This window comes from Amblyomma maculatum, chromosome 8, assembly GCF_055883805.1.
Source record: "Amblyomma maculatum isolate TAMU_Amacu chromosome 8, ASM5588380v1, whole genome shotgun sequence".
Taxonomy (NCBI): Eukaryota; Metazoa; Arthropoda; class Arachnida; order Ixodida; family Ixodidae; genus Amblyomma; species Amblyomma maculatum.
Window position 1 is genome coordinate 83381514 of NC_139351.1, and position 23988 is coordinate 83405501.

The following is a 23988-nucleotide window of genomic DNA, read 5'->3' on the forward strand; positions in this document are numbered from 1 at the left end:
AGATTACGAAGCTCCTCAAGGAGTTCCTGCGGCGAGATCGTGGATGTGTGTATGCTTGAACAGGTTGTGGCTGTGGAATGTGTTGGACGGAGTCGAACCAATGAGATCGCGGATCCGGTTCCACACCTGGGGCAGACTCATGTATCTATCCATCCTGTTAAAGAAGAATTCCTTTTCACGAGAGAGAGTTGCAGTTTCGTCTCATTCTCCTTGTTGAGCCTGGCCAGCCGGCATCTGAGCGCTCTATTACAGCGGTGAAGCCGCACCTTCACTCATACCCACCGTCGCCTCCTAGAGGTGCAAAAAATGGGAGTCGATGACCTCTGCAGGCAGTCCCCTGGGAGGGGGGCGTATCACGGCGCGGACATCGCGCTGAAGTTGGTCGGATCAAGTACCTATGCCTTAGATGATGCCCACAGTGCGGGCAGTTCTGAAGGTTGCGAAGGTTTGAAAATATTTTTGCTTAAGTACAAAAGTGTGCCCTAACTGGCCGTCTTAGATAACAAAAATTCTTTTTGAAATTTATTTTCCAGTTCGTGCCGACTACGAATATCACCGCTATACGTTTCAACACCATCTTACTTGGTTGAGCTGTTGAGGAGCGTATTGATTAAAATATCAAATACTATGATTTCAGCGATGTTTATGTGCAAAATACATTTTTTACTTGTGTGGCGGCCTTATCTAAAGGCGTAGAATAGAAAGACGCGTTTTAACGGGATAGAGTTACAAGGGAAGTCACACTGAAAATCCCGCGTCGACGTTGTGAGCGAAAAATTGCTCACTGGTGGCAGCTGGCAGCTAATATGGCCGAGCAGTGGTTCTTCGGAGGTTTGTACGACTTAGCAATACCCAATGATACCAGAAAGCTGGGTATCATTCGATATCTGAGGAGGGTAGGCAGAATAGGTGTGAACCTTCCAGACCTTCTGGTTTGATGAGTTCATGCAACTTGGCTAAAGTGGTGCTTCCTATGTTGCACGGTCGCCTACGCTATCGCGTCGTACCAATAAAAACGGAGCTTATGTGCCCATAATAATTAATTTTTTTCTTAAAGCATATTCAGTCACAACATATTATATATTGAGAAGTGATGTGTAATCGTATAGGAAGAAAAATATAGGGCGTGACTTACTTCTAAGCGTCTCCTGCAGTTCGTCATGAAGCTGTTGGAAAGTGCCCGTTTCAGGTTTGCTTTCCGGTATTGGGTGTTTTTCCATCCAACCACCACAGGCGTAAGAGTAGAAATCATCACACGGATCAATGGAGCGGTTGAGGGAAGCGTTGATAAGCTGGGCTAGACCGAGAATGCAATGAATGAATGCATAAATGAATTAGCCAAGTAATCAATCAATCAATCAATCAATCAATCAATCAATCAATCAATCAATCAATCAATCAATCAAGAAAATTTATTTTAGAATAGCAAAATTCATTCTGAAATAAATAAAAAAATCAACACCTCACCTAAAGAATGAATCTGTAACGTCTTTTTCTATTACCATGCCGTGTAGAGGACACATATTTACTTCAAGACCTGTGTTTAGTAACCGTATATTATCGGTTTGTAATATGACACACATGTTTTGCATCATCCGGAAGAAAAAATATTAATATTTTGTGGCAGTTAATTGAAACTCAGCAGAGGCTTAGCTCACAGAGGCCAGGATATACAGCATGTTGCAGAATTAGAGGCGCGATGTAGAATGCTTCTCCCAGCTAAACCGCGGAATCATTGCAGTTCAAATTTTGCACAGGAACACATTTTGTCGCTAGTATTTTTTAATACTAAATTTGTTTGGGGTACTTGCCTGATTCGATCAAAAGAAGTCAGATGTTCCCATCGCCTGCGGCGGCGGCGACGCCAGACGAACGCTGCCCCAGCGATGGGACTGGTGGCGCCACCTCATGCTGCTTACAACAACTCTGTAGCAGGAAAAGAGGGGGCGAACGTTTCTGGCAGAAGGTTTGAGTTGTTGTAAGCAGCATGAAACTCAAACCTTCTGCCAGAAACGTTCGCCCCCTCTTTTCCTGCTACAGAGTTGTTGTAAGCAGCATGAGGTGGCGCCACCAGTCCCATCGCTGGGGCAGCGGTTCGTCTGGAGTCGCCGCCGCCGCAAGCGATGGGAACATCTGACTTCTTTTGATCAAATCAGGCAAGTACCCCAAACAAATTTAGTATTAAAAAATACTAGCGACAAAATGTGATTTCTGTGCGAAATTTGAACTGCAAGGATTCCGCGGTTTAGCTGGGAGAAGCATTCTACATCACGCCTCTAATTCTGCAACACCCTATATGCAGCAAAAGTGGATGAATTGCAGATTCACCGGCCACAGCGTTTTCATGTTCGTCTCATAGTTCGGCAACGACTCGGCGTCTTTGCCGCTCCGTGACTTGACGACGGCGCTTCCAGACGTAGTTCCCTTCTTCAGGCGACTCCGAAGGACGCTTAGTCTCCCTTTCCTCATTCGTGCGTTGTCGTGCGGCCTTGCGCCATGCAATGACTTCCGGGTCCGCCGACGCTTCTTGTTGTTGCCTTTGCTGATGCCGTTCAGAGGTTCAGTGTACGTGCACTAACCGACAGCATCCTCCATGGCGCATCTGACGGGCGAGCGCGGCCTCGCGGCTTACATGCTCAGCTGCGCGGTAGTCAAATGGTCACGCGGAGTTAGCGCGAAGGCGTAGCGGGAGAGCCCTGCTCAATCGCAGAGAGTCCGCATAGCGATGCGCTGACGTCACGCGCGGCATCATGCAGGAGACCGGCGAGATGACGGCGGCGAAACACCTGTGGCTCAGCGCAACCGATCGCCATGGTAACAGCACATGAACAGTTGAACAGTTACACAACTGTTCAGCATTGTGTAGCTTTCGCTACAGAAAACGAGCTGTGTTAGGTGCTGTCGTCGGCAGCTATATTATCCTTCGTGCTGTAGTAAACACCACCGAATATAAATACAGTTATGCACTGATTATAATAAGCTTAGAGGAATAACAGCGTCGCCCGCGACTGTTTAATGTACGGTTCTGCAGCACCTGCGGATGCACGATAAATTTTGTTCAAGCGGCGCTGTTAGAGCAATCCAGTGCTTCATCTCGGAGGCCACGGTTCAAGTGATATGGTTTGAAATGCTGCCGCTTGAGTAGGATTCAAAGAAACGTGCGTCTTTCTCTTTCCGGATGATGAAATTCAAAGCGGAATTAGTTTAAGGGAGCTCACTTGGATGGTGAGGCAAGGCAGGTGTCGGATATCTGCTTTGTGTGTCAGAGGCCCATTCCACTGTCTACCCGAAAGGCGCACCTTGGCAGCACAGATAATTATATAAATTGAAAATTACTGTGTCTTTTTAAGATATCTCTGAAGAGGTGAATGGGGAAAGCCAACTTTTCCTACTCATCATTTGCGTCTTTCTCATGCCTCTTCTTTTTTCCTATTTCTCTTTCCTTTTTTCTCTTGGCCTCTTATTTTAGGCATTAAAGTCATTATTAACCATTTTAGTCATTTCTAATCAATCGTAGTAGCTACAACGTGTCGTTAGACATATTGATCATTTCTAGTCATTAGGTATCATTACAAGTCATTAGTATTCATTATTACTGATTGTTAAATACTTTAATTCCTTCTAATTAATTGCAGTCGTTACAATTTGTCGTTAGACATATGAATTATTGCAAGTCATTAGTTGTCACTATCATTCTTTATTACTCAATAAAACCTCTAACAATCTATTATAACCTCTATTAGTCACTAACTATAACAATTATAACTTCTATTAGTCACTAACTATAACTATCAATAATTTTTCCTTCTTTCCTCTGTCTTTATACGGGGGACATTTCCTTATGACGCGTCCGGCCGTCACGTCCAGCCTACGCACCGTGAGCCTAGAAAGGGTTTCTCCCTAAAACGTATTTTGGAGGTATACGGAGGGGATATTCGATTTCCCAGTGCGCTAATTACGAACGTCGCACGAGGGAGCCAGTGGTGCAGGATAAGCACAGAGAACAAATCTACTCAAAGCATCTAGGGCGAGAAATTGCCACGAATACCTTACCTCGCTGCTTGCACACCTCTGTCTCACAGACTGTGTAGTTTCCTGTAGAGAGGGGTTAAAAAGAAGGAGTGTCAGAAAAGTAAATTATGTGAAACTGACGCAAGGTAGCAACACTGTACATATTGTTGCAACTAATGATTATTTTATTGCAGTCGCCATGCTCGCTTCTATAAGAAGGTTACAGATGGAGACTCAGTTGTGTTTATCCTATTCTGTATATACTGTAAAATGTCTCCGTGAGACCCTTTGCATATACGCTGCGTTTTACTTTGCGGTCGAAGAAGAGTTGCGCTGGATGACTCAGTCCTTTACTTGATGGCGTGAAATTCCACCACCTGCCACAGAGCAATCTTAAGTTTGCTTGTCATCAGCATTGTCGTGACAAGCATATTCATGGGAATATTCTACTCCGAAGTTCTTTTTAATTTCAGCGGCTGAAATTGTAAACAATTAAAGCGAATAGTTGAAGGAAACGAGAAAACCGTACATTTGTTACGCATCGCATATGCTTGAAATAAGTGATGGGGTGTGGAACAAATGATCAATACGTTGATCGTACAAACACTAGCAAATTGCTGCACTATATTGCAGCAAATTGCCCCTAAATATTTGATCCACACCACTCCCACTTCAAGTTATAGATCAATTCGCTCTCACTCTACCATCTGATCTGTTAACGTTCCTGGTTAGCTCAGTCGGTAGAGCGACTCCCCTGGAAAGGCGGTGGTGCCGGGTTCGATCCCCTGATAAAGACGAATTTTTCTTCAACTGCGAAGTTTCTGAGAAAGCTGTATATAGCTTTCCTTTGTAGCCGTATGGCTGCGCTTGGGTGGATGTCAATGAGTAATTACTCTCTTATTACAAGTTTACTCCACCTTGGGGGTTTCCTCTAAATATTTGACCGACTATATAATATTTATTAGTGTAATAAATAGTCAAGATTAGTAGAATCGAAAATATTAGTGCGAAATTACTCATACGCTCTTAACGACAAGGAATTTTGTTTGACATTGTTTGTGCCGCCGTTCTCATTGGCTGGGCTGTTTCATGAGGTTACAACCACATGGCCTCGCGCGGGTAATTCAAACTCAGTCATAGCGGCTCCAGCGCGCGGTATCACTGACGAGTCTTTCAAGTTTCCCAGATGATAGACAGAGGGATTGGAGCCAATGGCTACAAATGGCCTCTTGTAGTGCTTTCGCATTAAAACTCCCTGGAGAGAATTCAAACCGGTCAGGTTTAAACCCGGGTACTCGGATTCAGTAACCGAATGTCTTAAAGGTTGAGTCACCGCGCTGGGTGCTACTGCTTGCTATATAACATAAGTTTAGGTCGAGAACATTTGACGCGGTGGATCCCAGATGGCGCTACAAGTTGCGTTAAGCTCATGACACCCATGACAAAGCGCGCCGCGGCCCAGGGGCTGATCACGGAGGCAAGGCAAAATTTCTTTCATTTGACGCGGAGGCTTCTAGATAATGTGCATATGTACAACTTAAACTGTACACCGCCGGGCCCATAGCCATAGACTGTATCAGGAGAGTATCTTTAAGAAGAGCAGTTACACTGAGTTAAATCAAGTAAGACGAATAAAGGGAAGCTTTTTAACTTTAATCCGTTTAGGATTACAGTTAAAAAGCTCCCTTGCCGATTTTGCGAAAAAGAAAGCTGCAAATATTCGGCCTCACGTGAAATCCATCAATGCCTATCAGAAGCACCCGAAGAAATGACGGACTTTCCCAAAATGCTGAATGAAAAAGTGTCAAGAAGTAGGTAATTGTCCCATATTTTCTATTAACGCAGGGAAAATTATTGCTGCATGATTTTTTACCTACTGCAGCTAACAAATTGAGCCGCTTTATAAGACGGCGCGCTGTATCCTGCTCTTTTTTCATTCGCTCGTGATGGAGACGTATTGAATGGTAAATCATAGGTGGGGAGGTTGCTGGCAGAGTCGAGTGTTTGCAAATGCACCACTCTTCTTGCGAAATTTTTTCGCGAAGAAGTGGATGGCAAGTAAGTTTTTCGAAAAAAAAAAATTCCGCTAAAGGTGCAGGCGGCGAGCAGACGCACACACTTCTCTCACATTTCTCACTTAAGTACATTGTCCCGAGGGACCTTCAAAGCCACGGTATATGTGTTGCAAGAAGAAAACCATACGGCTCGTAGACAATAAATACACGGCTAATGCGGCATGCATTGGACACTTAAGCACTCCTTGTGGGGTAGTGAACCAATTGCGACCTGCTTGGTCTCTGTCATTTCAAATGAAATCAAGCTAAAATTTTTCCTAGTTCATTGAAGCCGGAAGCAAAACAGAGCTAGAAGTGAGGTGAAATTACAATGATAATGGTACCGAAACTCTATAGATGTCTAAAGTTGAAAACAATTTGTAACGCGAAGCCAAGCCTTTATGTTGAACAAAGGTGAATCTATATCTTCTTCGTGCTAAATATTCGTCCAGAAATTACATCCTTCAATAAGTACGTGGGTGTCGAGCACAACACATGGAGTGGCATTCTTCTCATTGTTACTTTACTTTACAACACCGCAAATAAGAAAAACCACTGGGGTTCCGACGTTCCGCTTGGTGCATGGCAGGCAAGTAATTACCATGCTTCACGTTAATCTGCGGCAAGAACCAGAGGCCTACACTTATGACGCCGATCAACTCAACACCGAGCACGCGAAAGCTGGCGAAACTACGCATCAATACCGCATGTGCTTCGATGAACACTGGTGCAACTTCCAACATCATGATGTTCATTTCCAATGGTTATAGAGGTAAGGTATGACTCCAGGTTGACATCGCTATCTAGAGAGATGCTTCTAAAAGTCTACTTTTGCTCATACGATGTGGTTCACCCTATAAGCTATGTAAGTTACAAGGTGCACCTTATTCTGCCGCGAACATCCGGTCGTCCCCCTTCCTCTGAAGTTGTACACGTGGTTGGTCTGAAACCGTAATCTGACTGCGCTGCGTTTACTCTTCAACATTTCAGTAACACCTGAACGCGCAGTACCATGTGCCTTGGGGGGGGGGGGGGGGGAGTAGGCTCAGGTATGCAAATTATATTTGCTACTCCATCTACAGGGCAGATTGGCAACAAAGAGGATCGCACGGAGTTCACGTGAGCTCTGTCGCCCACTTCCAGCTCCTGCTTCTTCCAAGCCGTTGCTTCAGGACACCCTGCACTTTCCTGTTACCACCCCAGGATGCCGTGACAACTCGTGAAAATATGACGCACCATTTGTGAGGAGTTTCTTAAACAGCATTAAAACTGCTGGCTGCACTAATTTTCTCTGTTTTAACGCAATTACGTAGCACCTGTTTTTATTCGAAGCACGTTATTACATAACTTCCTGCCTTCTTTCTAAAATTGTGGAAGCGCTCACAAACCTCAAGATGGCTATCCTATACTTCTATACTATATTGTCAAAGCCTGTCATTAGTGTCAGTAGCGGCTCTCACAATGATGCCAATTATATGGTTGTGAATGCAATGATTCGGTCTTTTGCTGCTGAGAGTACTTTATCATCTTTCCTCCTAGTTGTTCGGTGCCGTGAATAACACGCGTAAGCGAAACATCAAAATCATCAAACACAAAAGCGAATTAGCTGTAACAGAAAGGAAGGCTAAGTTCGCCAGCCAGCGTTTCAACAATAGGACTTGTCTCTGAGAAAAGCAATCACTGTTCGCGGCGTATGCGGATTCCCGCTGTGTATTTTTTTGGCGTTCTCAAGGATGGCACCTCCTTGAACTCTCTCTCTACCATGAATTCTCACACAATACGAAAGAGCGCGCCGCCACCACTCAAATCCGGCCGTAGTCGATCATGGACATTCAGCGAAGTAAAACCACAAAATAAATTAACACGATTTCATTCTCAAGCGCAGTAAAATCAAGAAGACACACATAAAAGCTTGCCTTTTGATACTTCCTCATCTGCCAATACAAAAACTACCGAAGTCGCCGACGTTGAAAGGCAAGCTGCTATCACAAGATGTATGGCCGACATAGGTTATGTGCACAAAATTTGCGGAAACAAAAGCACAAATCGCAATTTGAAAATAATACGAACATATATTTTGGGATTGCTAGTTTATATAGGCTATCTTACTCGCTAAAATGTCACACGTGCGCTTGGCTACTGTGTCGTCAATCATGACATTTTGCTGATATAACTTAGACGGCCGCGTTGTACAACAGCCGGGGCTGGCTTCTAATATTCCCCAGCTGCCACGAATATATATCTCGTTCGATCTAGACATTCCGAAAGGACACATAAATAAGTAGGCGCTGCAGCAAATTACAGTTTCTGAAAGGTGCTTGCTGCTTGTTCATCACATAGGAACAACGATATTCTAGCTACAAAAAGATGTAACCGGCAACGTAAATGATTGCCGCATATTTTTGTAGTTCAGTCTTTTTAACTCTTCTTCAGGTCATTCATCTTATACGTCCTCAGTAAATTTTTTACCGGTTAAATCCATAGTCACCTAACCAAACGCCAGACTGACCTACAGAATACTCCGCCCGATATCTGCATATGAAAAGACGATGGAAATTTTGTATTTAACAAGACTAACAATCATAAAATTGAACGAAATCAATTTTGAAATTCATTTTCACTCCACCCCCTCTACCCTGTAAGTAAAGGAACCTGTCCTTGACGCGCACATTCTTGCTAGATGGCTACTGACCCAGCAGTTAAACTCAGTCAAATGCGAATATTAACAAACTGCGGAATCCTGGGGCATGCTTCCGGGCTTCAGATTTTTTTATTTATAAAGCTTATTTGTATTTATAAAGATGATTGAATGCATGTACCTTTGCATTTTCACGCACTGTTAACCCTGCCCGCCTGTGTTGTTCAATGATCCCCCTGCATTTTGACGAATGGTAGCTAAACGCTGGTTGTTTGCTTTCATCACTCGCTTTTAGGGCTGGTATTATAAAGGTTGATCAGATTTCAGAACAGCATGCGAGGACAAGGACGTAAAACTATGACCAAGCGTCATAGGAAACGGGTCACGTTCTCTCTATCGCCATATTTCACCGCAGTTCTATCAGTGCCGCAAAACTCAAAACACGTAATTATTTGCGTTATCGCTTGAAACATTTTGCTCCTGAAAGGAGTGGTTCTGAAATCAGGTAAACAGAGAATGATAGAAACAAACCAAGACACTTGTAATAGGAGCGTTTGCGTCAGGAATCAATGGCGAAAAATCATTTTATAAAACAAAACTGGAAAGAGGGGTACTCTTACTAAGAACCGGTAATCACGTGGGAACAGAAAAAAAGAAACAGAACCTTGGACGCTTAGCTCTGTCACATTGGCGGGTTGTTAATTTATTTAGAAACCCCAGCGAGTATGCACATGTTACATTCGAGGATGGCACGCCAGTGGAGGGAACGCAACCGCGTAAACTTACACCACCGCGAAAAAAGCCTGCCGACCTGGACAACTCTTTTTCCGCGGTACAGGAAAGCATGCGACGCGTGCCATCTTCGCCGTGCCTGTATGTGCACCCAACTGCTACAGAATGTTTTGACATGGTGATCGCGTCTGTGATGATGGTAGAGTTGTCTCCCCTGATGGGGCTGGTACAGGTGGGTCACCGCCGCTCGCGGCGGTGACCCACCTGGTGCCAGGCTAGCCTGGTACAAATTCGGTGCCAGGCTAGCCTGGCACCGAATTTTTATCTGTTCTAGGCCGTCATTGCACACGCCACCGCTGGTGGTGGACGACGGCTGTTGTTGCGGCGCGCGTCTTTCTTTCCCTCTTCCTTTTCTTTCTTATCTATATTCTCTTCTATCCGCACGAGGCAGCGTAGGTGGCTCAGATACAGAGCCAGTAGCAGGCCCGTGCATTTTCTTTTCCTTCTTCCTACAGCCACAACAACAACAACAACAACTGTAATGATAAAATATTTACTCCTGCAGTAGGGCTGCTGAACATATTTCAGCTTCCAGCCTTTTACTGCACTAGTCTATGTTCACTCACAGTAGGCGTGGCTTAAATGACTGCTCTGAGTACCCGTTCTACGCTATATCCAGTAAGCTGCCCTATTCTGCAACACGCATACATGTGCACACGTCGTCAACTACACAGCTGTGTAACTGCACATTTAGTTTCCAAAGAATTATAAAAATATATTGAGATTAGTTTCACCACACACGTGCAGCACATTAAGTTGGAATGTCGCCAGAGTGAAGCCGGAATATTGCTGGCAATCAATCAGTGACAGCGGTTTGAGATGTTTGGATAATAATCAATCTGTGACAGCGGTTTGAGACGTTTGGATAATAATCAATCTGTGACAGCGATTTGAGACGTTCGAATAATAATCACGAGGTATGCACTGTTGGCACATTCGGTCACATAGCCTGCGTTTGCTGCCCGGTGGGGTCAGCGCTCTCAGCTCTGCTGCCGTGAGCAGAAAGCGTGGAGGCGGTACGCTACAGCGTTCGTATCTTTACCAACGCCCAGCGAACGTAGATTATTTGGCGCTGCAGCACAGGGAGACGATGAAGAAAAGAATGCATTGCGAGACTAAGGGCATGGCGACAACTTCCACAGAGCTGCGCCTCATCTTGCAGGCATTTTTTGATATTTCTAAGTAACCTCTGCCGATGATGAGCTGCACTGCAGCCACAAGCCACAAGAATAATGCATTGAAATAGTGATGCAAAACCATTGGCAAATTGACTCTAGATAGTATAATAGCTTTTATGAAACTGTCGATAGTACTATAATTATTAAACTATCGCTAGTAATATCGATAGTAATGGCATTGATCATACCGCTGCCAATAGGAAGACTATTAATAATTATGCAGTTGTACGTCAGCGATGTTGCCAAAGCTTTTGTGATCCCCGATTGGTTTTATGGTCCTAATACGACTCAGGCTATGTTAGGAAATGAAAATTGGGCGCATCGTTTATTTTGGGCAATCAAGAATGCAATCGACTTATCAAAAGCACTAATACGAATGGAACTTTCGATAGCTTCTTTTATTATCGATAGTTCGATAGTGACTCAACTATCGAAGGATCGATAGTGCTGTCGATAATTATGCGTCACTAATTGTAACCCCAAGAAGCAGCAGGTAATTGTTTTCGCCAATTGGATAATGTGCGAATGATACCGAAGAGAGCACATAATTACGAAAAACAGCCTATCTATGCTGAAATTAATTCCTCTAAGTCAAACGGCAGTTGGAAGTCTACATTTCAGCTCTGCTTAAATACGTTTCCCCTACCCACTGTTCTGTAGCACAAAAGCCGGGAAATCACACACACACACACACACACACACACACACACACACACACACACACACACACACACACACACACACACACACACACACACACACACACACACACACACACACACACACACACACACACACACACACACACACACACACACACACACACACACACACACACACACACACACACACACACACACACACACACACACACACACACACACACACACACACACACACACACACACACACACACACACACACACACACACACACACACACACACACACACACACACACACACACACACGCGCGCACGCACGCACGCACGCACCACAGGCACACACACACACACACACACACACACACACACACACACACACACACACACACACACACACACACACACACACACACACACACACACACACACACACACACACACACACACACACACACACACACACACACACACACACACACACACACACACACACACACACACACACACACACACACACACACACACACACACACACACACACACACACACACACACACACACACACACACACACACACACACACACACACACACACACACACACACACACACACACACACACACACACACACACACACACACACACACAGCGCATGAAGGAGTAGAATTTCGACGAGAAGTAAGCAGCAGTGACAAAAAGAAAAGAATGATCGAAATGTGTCCACACGGCAGCCTTGTTCATAATGAAAGAAAAACGAAGAAATGTTACCTTAATTCCGGGGGCATGACCGATCTCAGGCATCTTGCGTATGCTGGGGCAGACATATTGTTATTTATTTCTAATATGCTAATTTTTGAGATTGAATTTAGAGACTTAGATATTCGGAAGGCATAAGCTTTCATACTGCACAGCATCTCCTTCGGCAATTAGACGCTTATAAGGGTACGCACAGGTTTGTACAGGTTGGGATTTACGTTTTATGGCCCTAGCTTATCTTCATGCATGGCGTTGTATCGGTGAAATGTAGCATTAAATATAGCCCATTTCAGAGGGCTATACTAGGTCTGTTGTCATTTTTCATTCGATAAATATCGTCGTTAACATTTCGATGTATGGTAAGGTATTTTTGCACTCATGTACTCTTGTGATGCAAGTGCATTTTTCTGGAGCGAGTGTAGAGGATCTTCTAGCCTTGTAAAACATGTGGTTGCATTAGATCACTAAATGGGGGTCTAAGAACCATTTTTCAAATACATGCAATACAAAATTGTGATGTTTGCGATCAAATTCAAGGACATTGTCGACAAGATAGTTTTATAGAGCTTTACTATGATGAAACATTGCTTGAGCATGTAGATCACTATTTGTTTGCAGGTGTAACTTTTCAGTCGAACTTAAACGTCGTCTTACCATTTGAATGGTTCGAGAATGAAAATAGCAAGATGTATTGGTATACAAAGTCGTCCTCAAACTTTTATTCCTGCCGGATCAAAATGAAATATTTCTCACTCATACGTCCCACTCTAATTACGGCTCTGTAGCATGGAGAAATGGAAAAAAGAAACTGAAAAGGATAGACTAGGACCATTATTGTGAATGCAATTGAAAACGTATATAAATCACAAGTAAACAATTGATATCCATGAAAAGGAATAACATTCCTTCTCCCGAGAGTTATAAAAATAACTATTGTGCACCAACTTCAGGGAATATTTAGCAGTTATATACCATTTATTATTAATTACTTGAATACAGACACCGACCCTAAATTCAATAGGATAATTACACTTTTAGGGAAAGTACGAACATATTAGTTGAAGCAGAAAATCGACCCCCCGATAATGATATTAAATATTAATATTCCGGAAATTCTCGAGATTGCACGTTCACTTAGAAGTGCTTGACCTTTCCAAAGACGCATTTGATCTCTTCTTATTTTATGTAAAATGAAGAATACATGAGTGATCCAAATGGGCTGTTATGACGTTATTTTGTTCGGATATTACAAGCAAGGAAAATATCACCTTTAGCACAAGCTGTTGTCTTGCGTATTGAGCTTCAAGCACAGGCTTCGCTGATAATGTATTGAGCGGTGATATTTAATGTAGTTTTATGTTCATGCTTGCTGTAATCCCACATTTTGCACTTCTAACTGCTGGCTTTGAGCAAGTGGGTGGAGCAAGAGTCTATTCAGGAGAATAATTATCTCCTTCTGTGTTACTCCATGGGCAGTGCCACTTCCAGCTTTAGAAATTTATTTGAAGTACATTTTGATACACATAAGGAAAGAAGCCATTGCCCATTATACAATAAAGAATACAGTGATACAACATATTGTTACGTGGTGGCATGACAAGCGATGGAACACGGCGACACAACAGAAACAGAACGACGTGATGACATGACGATGAAATATGCTTTCATGGTCAGCGGACCTGATGCGAGCGCTCCACTCCGCGCCACTGCCCGCTTCGTTATCCTCGTAGCATTACCCGGGGCCACCGAGCGATCGTCCCGATCGATTGGTAGAAATCCAATGCATGACGTGACGATGAAAACACAAGATTGCTACATGAAACGCTGGACACCACAATGAATACGAAAATGGAAAGAATGCTTGCACCGGAGCACCAGGTCCAATCTTCACCGTTTGCCGAAGGCCAAGGCTCATGGACGCGCCGAAAGGCTTGGGCGGGGGTGCTGTCTTCGCTCGAGTGGTCGTGAGGTCGCTACGTCGTGGGGTCGGTAGGGTCGGTAGGGTAGGCTTCTAAGTTTAACATCATATTGAGCACACCTTCGGTGAGCATTGACACTCAGCTGATTGATGAATGAGGTTCAGAAGAAAAAGCTGGAATTACCGCATTGTCTCTCGCAAAAACTGAAAGTAGTCGTTGAAAGCAGAACCTATTATTAGCCGTTAAGACACTGCGACACCGTTTATGATCAGTGTATCTGAAATGGACCCAAGGGTAAAATAGACTTCCGGAGTTTACGGGGATTAGCTTTTATTAATTTGGGCAAAGTAACCTTGTAATCAAACTTTTTGCGGCGTTCATTTTAAAACGAAGCTTCTCTTGGTCACTAGAAAAGTGACTAAATGCACTAGGTCGCCAGGACGCTTTGCTCGGCGTATTCTAGCAATCCTGCGTGATAAATGCAATAATTTTCTAGTCATCCAGGGAGCGGCAGCGTTATGTTTCTTTATTTTTAAAGGAATGAAACGATTGATGCATGTTTTGACAAGTTGTTCCCAAAAAAGGTCTGAAAGTATTGACATCGCTACTGGAATGTATTTGCTCCAGTTCGCCAAAGAATCGCAGAGAGGGTCAATGATTGCTAGATCATCTGCGCGGTTAAAATCAGGAAAAGTGCAGTAGACAAAACAAAGTTTAGGAATGGTTAAGGGACTGAAACTAACATAGGTATGTGATCGGATACCCCTTCAATCACATTACACTCATAACCATTGTTAACGAGAGATAGGGTGAGAAAGACAAGTCTAGAACTGCTACCTAACGATAACATTCTCGAACGACTTAACCGCAGGACAGTGAAGAATGTAGCAGCTCCCTTCCAACAGACACTTGTGTCCGCTCACTGTCATGGATGACCGCTAGAGGCCAGGTGCGTTTAAATCACCCATGCAAATAAGGTTTGAAGAAGAAGTATTGTATTCATGTAATACCTTACTCAGAGTACGTAACTGATTGATATCGCAACCATGAGGACGGTAAGCAACCCCTATTATTAGTTTTCTAATTATACCTTAGACCACATAGACGCGATGTCTGTTGGGATTGGGAGCACCGAAGAACGAATGTTAGACTGGAAAAAGAGGGCCACGCCGCCTCCTCTACCGAGTTTTTGTAGCCTCTAAAGAATTTGAAGCTAGAGGGGGTTACCTTTGCATCTTGCACACCATCATGCAGCCATATCTCTGTGACTCCAATGTTGTGCGGAGAGAAAGAAGTGACTAGTGATAGAAAGTTCGGAATTTATTAGCAAGGCGTCTTCAGTTAAAATTCAGAATTGAGAGATTGTTGCAGGAACGGCAGAGTCAAGGAGAGTCGACCTGAGATGAAGCTCCAGCGGATTTCGATGAACTAGTAGGAACTTCACGCGGACATCCGGTGAATGCAAATTGAGGTCTATAGCTGTCACTGAGCCTGGAAGCCAAAAAAAAAGTAGGGCTTCCGTCGTCGGCAACACACACGACCAAATTGCCAATAACGTCCACGAGTTTGCGTCCACGGAAATCAGTGTTCTTTTCACCCCACACGGAATGATGGGCGTTGAAGTTATCGCAGTTGATTCGAGGAGCTGGGCAGCGGTCGCAGCGCTGCTGCAGAAACAAATCAATTGCTGCCTTCTTCCGCGTGGACACGTACACGGATGAAATAGAAAGCGTTCGAATGCCGCTACCACAACGTCATCCGTGCAAGGATCGATAACGTAAAGGCACATGTGGAATTCCCCTTGTAACATAAAGCGATGCACTGCCTGCAGGAAATGGCTTTATGCCGCAGTTTTTGTGGGCGATATGTCCAGTCAAATATCTCCCACTTATCAGGCGAGCTTCGGAGAGAGCCAATACTTGAACACAAGTCTCATTCAAGAAAAGTTTCAGTTAAGCTGACCGGGTTAAACGCCCAGCGCAGTTCTATTGCAATATAAACAGCACTTTCGGTGGATTTTAGATGCATGAGGTTGAACACTAGCCAATTTATGTCGAAAGGAAGTTGACTACGAAGGCGGTAATCATGGACTCAAATGAAAGCACCAGCTGTTGGAAGGTCTTCAGGTTACCAGGTGGTATCGCTGGAACATGTGAACCTAGGGCCCCAAACTAAAACATGAAGGAGGTCGGACACAGCTTGATTTTTGACCTCCCTATTTTGAGCAACGCACTCACTCACAACGTCAACAAAAGATGCCGACGGGGACACACTCTCGGCCACAGTAGCTGATTTTCTTGTCACTTGTAAGGCATATGAAAGTCTTCCCTGCCGTCGAGTCTAGCTGTGATCCGGTTGCTCAGAAACTTGTCCACTTTTTATGAAGTCGAATAGCCGACTCGCACGCAGTCGACTTTGGCACCTCGCTGCACACAGGTCTCTTAGGGACATTGCTGGTTGGCACAACATCCGCCTCCAACGCTGGGAATTCAGCAATGCCGGGCATAGACTTCTCAGTCGGTTGGGTTTTGGGACCAGCAATGTAGGATATTCGAAGGTGCCCAACGCTCACACGGAAGGGGCAGCCATCGAACCTCGTTGGATGATCACCACCGCAGTTGGCAAGAGAGAAAACTGCCTTGCAGGATTTAAAATTGTGGTCGCCACCACACCGCTTGCAGCGCCAATATTTTGTGCAAACTTTGGCCACATGCCCAAACCGTTGGCATCTAAAACACCGTGGAGGAGTTTCAGAGAAGTCGGCTAAGCGTGTTTTGCGAATCCTAGGTCAATGTTTTTCGGGGCGCTTTGATTTGTGAGCGAATACCAATACGACAGAGTTGGTAGGTTTCGCAAAGCGTTTCTTTTCTTAATTCTCCACACGACCCATGAATCCCCTCACGTGCAGAACGCCTTGTGGTTTCAAGTAATAAAGTAGGTCGCTTTCTGAATACCACTTTGGTACGTAGAAATGGGGCAGCCGCACTTTAACTTTGATGTCACCAATCTGAGAGCACTGCAGGAGCTTGTCAACCTGCTATTCTGTTGAGACATCCTGCTGAAGAGCCCCTAGCATGGCGAACTGGTTACAAATCGGGGGTTGATCCGAGCAGTGATTGAATGGCCACGAAAAGCAAGATGGGGTTCCGCTTTCTTAAATCAATCTCTTTCTCAGTGGGATAAATTACTACTGGGATCTCGACCGTTCTTTGCTTTCGGTGACTAATGAACTTGATGCCCTGGTTGTCCACGCCAGCCATATCGGCCACAGAATCGTCACCGTCCACGACCGCTGACTCCTCCCCACTGAGCAATGAAGTCTCGCAGGACGGGTGGTAGTCTCCATGTTCTGGTCACTCCGTGGCCTGGGAAGCCATGGCCGCCTTTTCCGTGCTGGCCTTCTTAGGTTGGCACGGTCCCTATAGAAAGGCCGGCACCTGAGCGGCTGTGCTCTTCAAATAGGGACAGTACCGCAGAATATGTCGCCGTCTTCGACGATTCAAATAAAGATAGGCAAATTAGGTAACATTAGGTAAATCATCCGAGCTGAGGTGACAGCAGATAGAACAGCGTCTTCGTCTTCCTCGGTTCCCCTTACATAGACTCCAGAAACCGCCTTCTCATTATAATGAAGCGGCGGCAAAACAGCAAGAAATATTCTATTGATTGTCGTTCTCCGCAGAATGAACGTGCACTACTAAGCACCTCACCAGAGTAGTGTATGTAGAAGTTTAGGGGCGAGAATATGCGGCGCTGTTCTCTTAGGGAGACCTCAGCCTTCCGTGATTGACATAATTTCCTGATGCATGTATACTCGAGGTGCAGGTAGCGATCATACACGGTTTTCATGCCTAATAAGATACGTCTACGAAACCCCGATGCTGGTATTTACGCTGTAGCCGCAAGGATAGGTAAAACGAACCGGGCTATCCGTAACCTCACTGACTGTCACTTTTTTATGACATGATAGAGACACAATATATGCGTAATGCTCAAATGTGAAGGAAGCAACGATAAGAATGTGTTTAAATTTCTAGAATACATATTCGAAGCAAACAACATCACAACTAATACGTGTTTGCAATTACAGCAACTGCTGAGAATTGTGGATCTACCTTGCACAGAGCAAGCACCACCGCCATAAACTCCGCCTAGAAAATTGACATCAATTCCGGTCTATTAACAGAAAAAGCCCCGTCTAGATATACATTTTAAAAATTTTGAGGAGTCAGTTGCTAATGCTATGTTAACTGGAAGACTATGTAAATGACCCTATAATTTTCTATTTAAAATATGGGCTGATAAATGTTTTGTATTATTTAATTGGAAAGCTTTGTAAATGAGCTTCTAATTTCATTGAAAATGGGGGCGTGCCAAAGGTTTCGTATCATCTGGAAAAAAGTTTGTCAGCAAATTCTATGGTAGACCCATTGATCTATGAGGCGAGGATTTTATAAAGGAGTATAATTAAAGGTTCTATCAGATTTTGCAACGTTATTACTGCGCCGTGTGAAACAGGCCAGTGCTCTCCAAAACAGGAAGTTGGTTGGTATCAAAAACAGGCAGGAAGTTGTAGAAATTGATTAATTTATCTTTGTATAATTCTGAACACGTAAAAATGAAATCTGGATAACTAAGGTGGAATTCGGACTTCAAAGTAAAGTACATTCTTAGCCACAAAGTTGGGGAGACGAAGGCGCAACCCAAGAGCTTCCCGCTCCAAAACAACAAGGGTGCGAACTTTGTTACCACATGAACAAGAAAACAATAGAGATGAAAATTCCGAATTTGTTCGGACATGCACAGCATAAATTATTAAAAGCGCGTCTCTGCGCCTTCTACACAGCGGATTACTTAATGAGTGCAACATGCCCACGGCACGATCTTCTTTTGCTGAAACATGGGCAATGTGAGCCCGCCATGTACAATTATAGTGTGTAACTACAGCCTAACATAAAAAATGCACAAAAGAGAAGACATGACGACACGAAGCTGAACTAACAACTGACCTTCAATGAAAGGTGCGAGGATTATAAGGGCAAAAGGGAAAAAAGCGAGGGACGATAGCACGAAACCAAAACAGTTATGGTGCAATAGATGAACCCAAAGCGCTAAGAAACGCAGAAGAAACAACGGCGATGAAATAACAAAAAGAATAGGGCACTGAACACTTAAAGAACTGTCCGATAAACTTTATCTCTTTTTCAGTAAGCGCCACAGAGGCGGTGCTATGATGCAGGATTACCCATAATCATCAATTTGCACTGCTTCCAGCACTTCTGATGTTAACCACGCGCTTTTTCTGGCCAAGGAGGATGACTCATACAACAGTGGGGCACATCCAGTGGCACCGCAATGCCTGCAGTGCTGAGATATATATGCCCTCCCGAAGCTTCGCTTGCGTACCTTGCGTGCTCCATGGCTCTTTCAATGTAGCACCTACCAGTCTGTCCTACGTACACCTTACCACACGAGACAGGAAACCTGTACACAACACCCCCATCACATTCCGTAAACGGCTTCTGGTGACGCGTATCACATTTGGGCTTCTTTTTAGTGCTGTTCACTTCCAAGCACACAGAGACAGCTTTTTTAGGTGCGGAAAATGCCACCTTCACCGCACCTCTTGCGGCTACCTTCTTGAGATTGTGGGAAAGCCCGTCTATATATGGTATTACCACAACAGGTTTGATCGAGCCTGCTGCCTTCGAATGAAACTTGCTGGCCCTGAACTTCCGTAGCAGCGTTTCACATACAGCAGAGATGCGCGATGCAGGCAAACCGGCATCTTTGAGCCTGGCGATCTGAGTTGCGAAGATTTGTGCCATTTGGTGCTCACATCAACGCTCAAGCGCCCGAGGACAACGCCGCCGGTGCTTCCCCTCACTAGACAATTTTCGAGTGACGGCAAGAACTGCTTCTTAGCACGAGCTTCATACCTCCAGAAGACGTGCTATCTGAAAAATTTAAAACGAGATCGAGAAAACGGATGCTGTTTTCCTGTGGAAGCTCCGTCGTGAATATGAGGTCAGGACAACTAGTAGGTGCTACAATGAAAGAGCGATGGAGAACGCAAGGTACGCAAGCGACGCTTCGGCAGGGCATCTATCTGAGCACTGCAGGTATTGCGATTCCACTGGATGTGCCCCACTGCTGTATGAGTCATCCTTCTTGGCCACAAAAAGCGGGCAGAAGTGCTGGAATTAGGGGCAGTTATTGATTATGGGGAATCCTGCATCAGCACCTCCTTTGTGGCGTTCACCGAAAAAGAGAGAAAGTTTCTCGGGGAGTTCTATAAGTTTTCAGTCCTCTAGTTTGTTTTTTGTTAATTCATTATCGTTGTTTCTTCCACGCAATCTTCACGCTTTGGTTTAATCTATTTCACCATGACTGTTTGTGTTTCGTGTTATCGCCCGTCGCTCTCTCTTACCTTTGCCTTTATATTTCTTGCACCTTTCATTAAAGATAAGTTGTCAGTTCAGCCTCGTGTCGTCATGTGTTCTCTTTTGTGCGTTGTTTTCATGTTAGGCTGTAGTTACACACTATCATGAAACGACTAGCTCAGTTTCAGATCATGACAATTGTGGTCATAAATGACATCCTTAGACTCAACTTCAGAAATAATTTCTTGCTAACATGTTACATATTTGTCGTGAGTGTTATCAGACTAGCGAGCAAAAATGAAATAGTTTTTTATTTCTGGATGGCAAAACTCACTATAAATAACTCTGGCCATCATGGCAATAGTGCGCAGCAAAACTTTTCATCGTTGTGCCGGATTCAGAGCATAAAAAAAAAATAAGATCGCATCACGATGTTTAGAAGACTGCTACCTCCCCTACTTGTCGTCGAGCAGCGTGAATGAGCAGGTTTATATTTTAAACCGAGAGTTATTAACCCATTTTCGAAACATTGTATGCGTTTTGAAGCTAGACGGTGTCTCTTAGCGCTGAAACATTAGGAGAATATTCTTGGTTGGTGGCATTTGCAAGGAATGCATGAACGATAAGAATACTCTTTAGAGCAAACTTTAAGTGCAGCTCTTTGCCTGTACTAATTGTTGGTTCCATTTATGAAATAGGTCTGTAGCCTTGTAGATATGTACAGTTAAAGACAAGCTTTGTTTTCCACGCACATATATTTTTAAAGCTACTGTTCTCTCAGTTCATTGTCGCAATTACTACAGCTCTGTGCTCCAAGAAGTGGGCATGATATATTATACTTGCAACAACAATTTCTTCTTCTGAGAGAATAGGTCTGTACAAGTGTTTCAGGTAGTCGTCACAGCAGCGGCAGGAGTTGCAAATAACTGCAGCTGGATTTTTCGCACATAGGTGGCGGGAATTTCTTGTGTGCTTTTACATCTAGATTGAAGACTCCCGTTACTTGAATTTGCTTTTATGTACACGGGGATGACATACATGTCGAATGAGGTGGACGGTACGTTTAATAAGAGCATTATGTGAGAAGTAGGCCGCCACTATCAGCTACCAGGTTTTCAATTTTGCAGTGCATAGTTTGCCAATTTTTCTTACTTATTAAAGTGTCAATGATCTTCATAAATGCTGCAAACAAACGCAATTAGATGGCCACTGCTGTAGATTTGCCGAGGTCGTTGCTACAATCACAGCAGTACCTATACCTTATAATTTTGAGGAACTAATTATACAGCCATGTAAAGGGCATCTCTTAATACGCACGCTCCCATTTACAAACGTACTCAGTTGCGGGAAGTCGAGTGGCAAGTAAAAAATATAACAATCCGCATGCGCCAAAGTCCGGTGATTCGCTAAGCGACAACGCGGGCGTTCTGATGAATATTATGCAGAAGATAGTCAAAGTAGCCGAGAAGTTCTATCCATAGCTATATAGTAGCCGAAATAGTGGATACAGCCTTGGGATTAACAATGATGAAGAGTAATCGCACGCTCCACCATTAATGATGAACAAAGTGAATAAATGTTTGGAAGCTATAAAATGTAAAAAAAAATAGCCGTGGAGGATTAGGTAACTACAGATTTGTTGAAGGACTTTGGGGAATTTGTGTTACAAATAGTGGCTACCTTCTATGGAAAATGCTTATAACATCGTCTATGCGGCAATCTTCGAATAACGAATAATGCTGAGATCATAATCTATCAAAAGGGGACGCCATGAAGTTGAATTGAAAAATCACAGACCAATCAGAACATTGTATTTTAATTTCAATGTATTTAACGAGCTCATCGCTAACCGAATTACGGCGTCCTTAGACTTCAACCGAAGGATGTGGAAGGTTTTCAAAATTGGAACTTGACCTTTTATTCTGTCCATAGGAAAATGATCCAAATAACACCAGCCTATATATAAGCATTTATTGATTACAAGAAAGCATCTTATTGAGATTAAACAGCTGCACTCATAACGGCATAGGAATATCAGGGCGTAGATTAGCCGTGTGTCAACGTAGTGGAAATTTTCGCAGCAATCATAGTTATGATTAAAGAAAGTGATAACATTTTCACTGAGAAAGGTGCTAGGCAGGTAGACGTAATCTTCCCAGAACTATTCACGGCTTGCTCCGAGAAAGTATTCAGACACAGTGTGGGAGCAGTTGGGGACTAGGGTTGATGGATGATTCTCCAATATACTGAAACTCCCTGATGGCATTACCTCGTAAGCAACTGAGATGAAGAATTGCAAACAATGATTCATGACCCTGAGAGGAAAAGCAGAATAGACCCGTCTAAAAATTAATTGAAGGAGAATAAGGAAATGTTCAAGAGCCTTAGAAATGAAAACAGTTTTCGATAGGCAGCGAGGCACTGTAGGTGGTAGGGGAAATGTCTATATTAGACATTTAGTGGCCGCAGATTCAGACAACTAAAAGGAAATATACTGGAGAGTAAGGTTAGAATAGAGCACATTTGCCCAATACTTACAGGGCATCACTAGAAGTTTGACTGCATTAATCGCAGGGAACGTATATAATAGTTTATCTTCCTTGAATATCCGCCATTATTCAGAAACATGGAATCTAAAGCAAATATTTCTACTTACGTTGAGGACAACGCAGAGAGCTATAGAACGAAAAATGGCAGGTGTAACGTTAAGATATGAAGCGTGGATAGTGGACCAGGGAAATAACTGGATTTGATGACATACTAGTCGAAATCAGGAAGAAGAAATTGGCATGTGTAGATTGGAAGGGTGCAGTTGGTGGTGGTGTAGGACATAGTAATATTTCAGGCGATGCTTGGAGAAATATTTCGTCGAGGTGATGTTAGTTAAGAACGAAAACGTGTCTTATTTACAATAAAAATTTTATCAGATGGGCTCAGGAATGAGTCGTGCTCACCTCATAAGGCGAACAAACACCTGTTCCTCAATCTGGCTCGGCGCACTTGATTTTTCAATGTGAATATCTCTAACTTCTTACAAATTCCCTCGAAATGAGAGCTCCTGGAGGAAGAAGTATATTGTGAGCTGGGTAAGCAGTGAAATCTTTATATTTAACTGCGTTTAAGAGAAGCTTTACATTATTACCGAGTGCTAACGTCATTTGATTCTTCAGGAAACAAGTGTGGAAGTTTCGCACGGTTAAGGCTTGTTATTCGAGCACCATAGCTGCACACTGGCAAGCATCGGCACGCATGTTATTCATGTTTGGACGAGCAACCATGCAAGTGCTGGTGAAACGGTTATTATACCGCACTCCACGTGATGTGGTGTGTGCACGTTAATGAACTCATGTTGGTCAAAATTTCCGGAGCCCGCCACTATGCTGTCTCTCGTATAAATGTCACATGATAAGTAAATGACCTTGGACGTTGCAGTGAGAAATAGAAGAAATTTCTAGAATTCTCCACTACCGCATCTCTCAGCTCCAGATGAAATTTACAGCTAGCTATGACCTTGGGAGTTGAAGTACGAAGATTAGAGCTCAAATTTTGAGAAATGGGAAGTTTAAATATTTATCCTTCAAAAATTATTATTC

The 23988-nt window shown here is 43.7% G+C and overlaps 1 protein-coding gene across 2 annotated transcripts in view; it reads right to left on the reverse strand.

The window, feature by feature from the left end:
• LOC146181658 (neprilysin-1-like) overlaps positions 1 to 12891 on the reverse strand; it is a 64195-nt gene extending 51304 nt beyond the window's left edge. The window contains exons 1-2 of one of the 2 annotated variants that reach the window (XM_084576656.1): positions 12748 to 12891; positions 1136 to 1297 (exon numbers count right to left, since the gene is read on the reverse strand). In XM_084576656.1, coding sequence (XP_084432782.1) covers positions 1136 to 1220 — 85 coding nt within the window. In that variant the 5' untranslated portion in view covers positions 1221 to 1297; positions 12748 to 12891. Of the gene's footprint in view, positions 1 to 1135; positions 1298 to 4053; positions 4094 to 12747 lie in introns of those variants that run through there. The other variant, XM_084576655.1, reaches the window with a different exon arrangement.
• Between the last annotated feature and the right edge of the window lie 11097 nt (positions 12892 to 23988).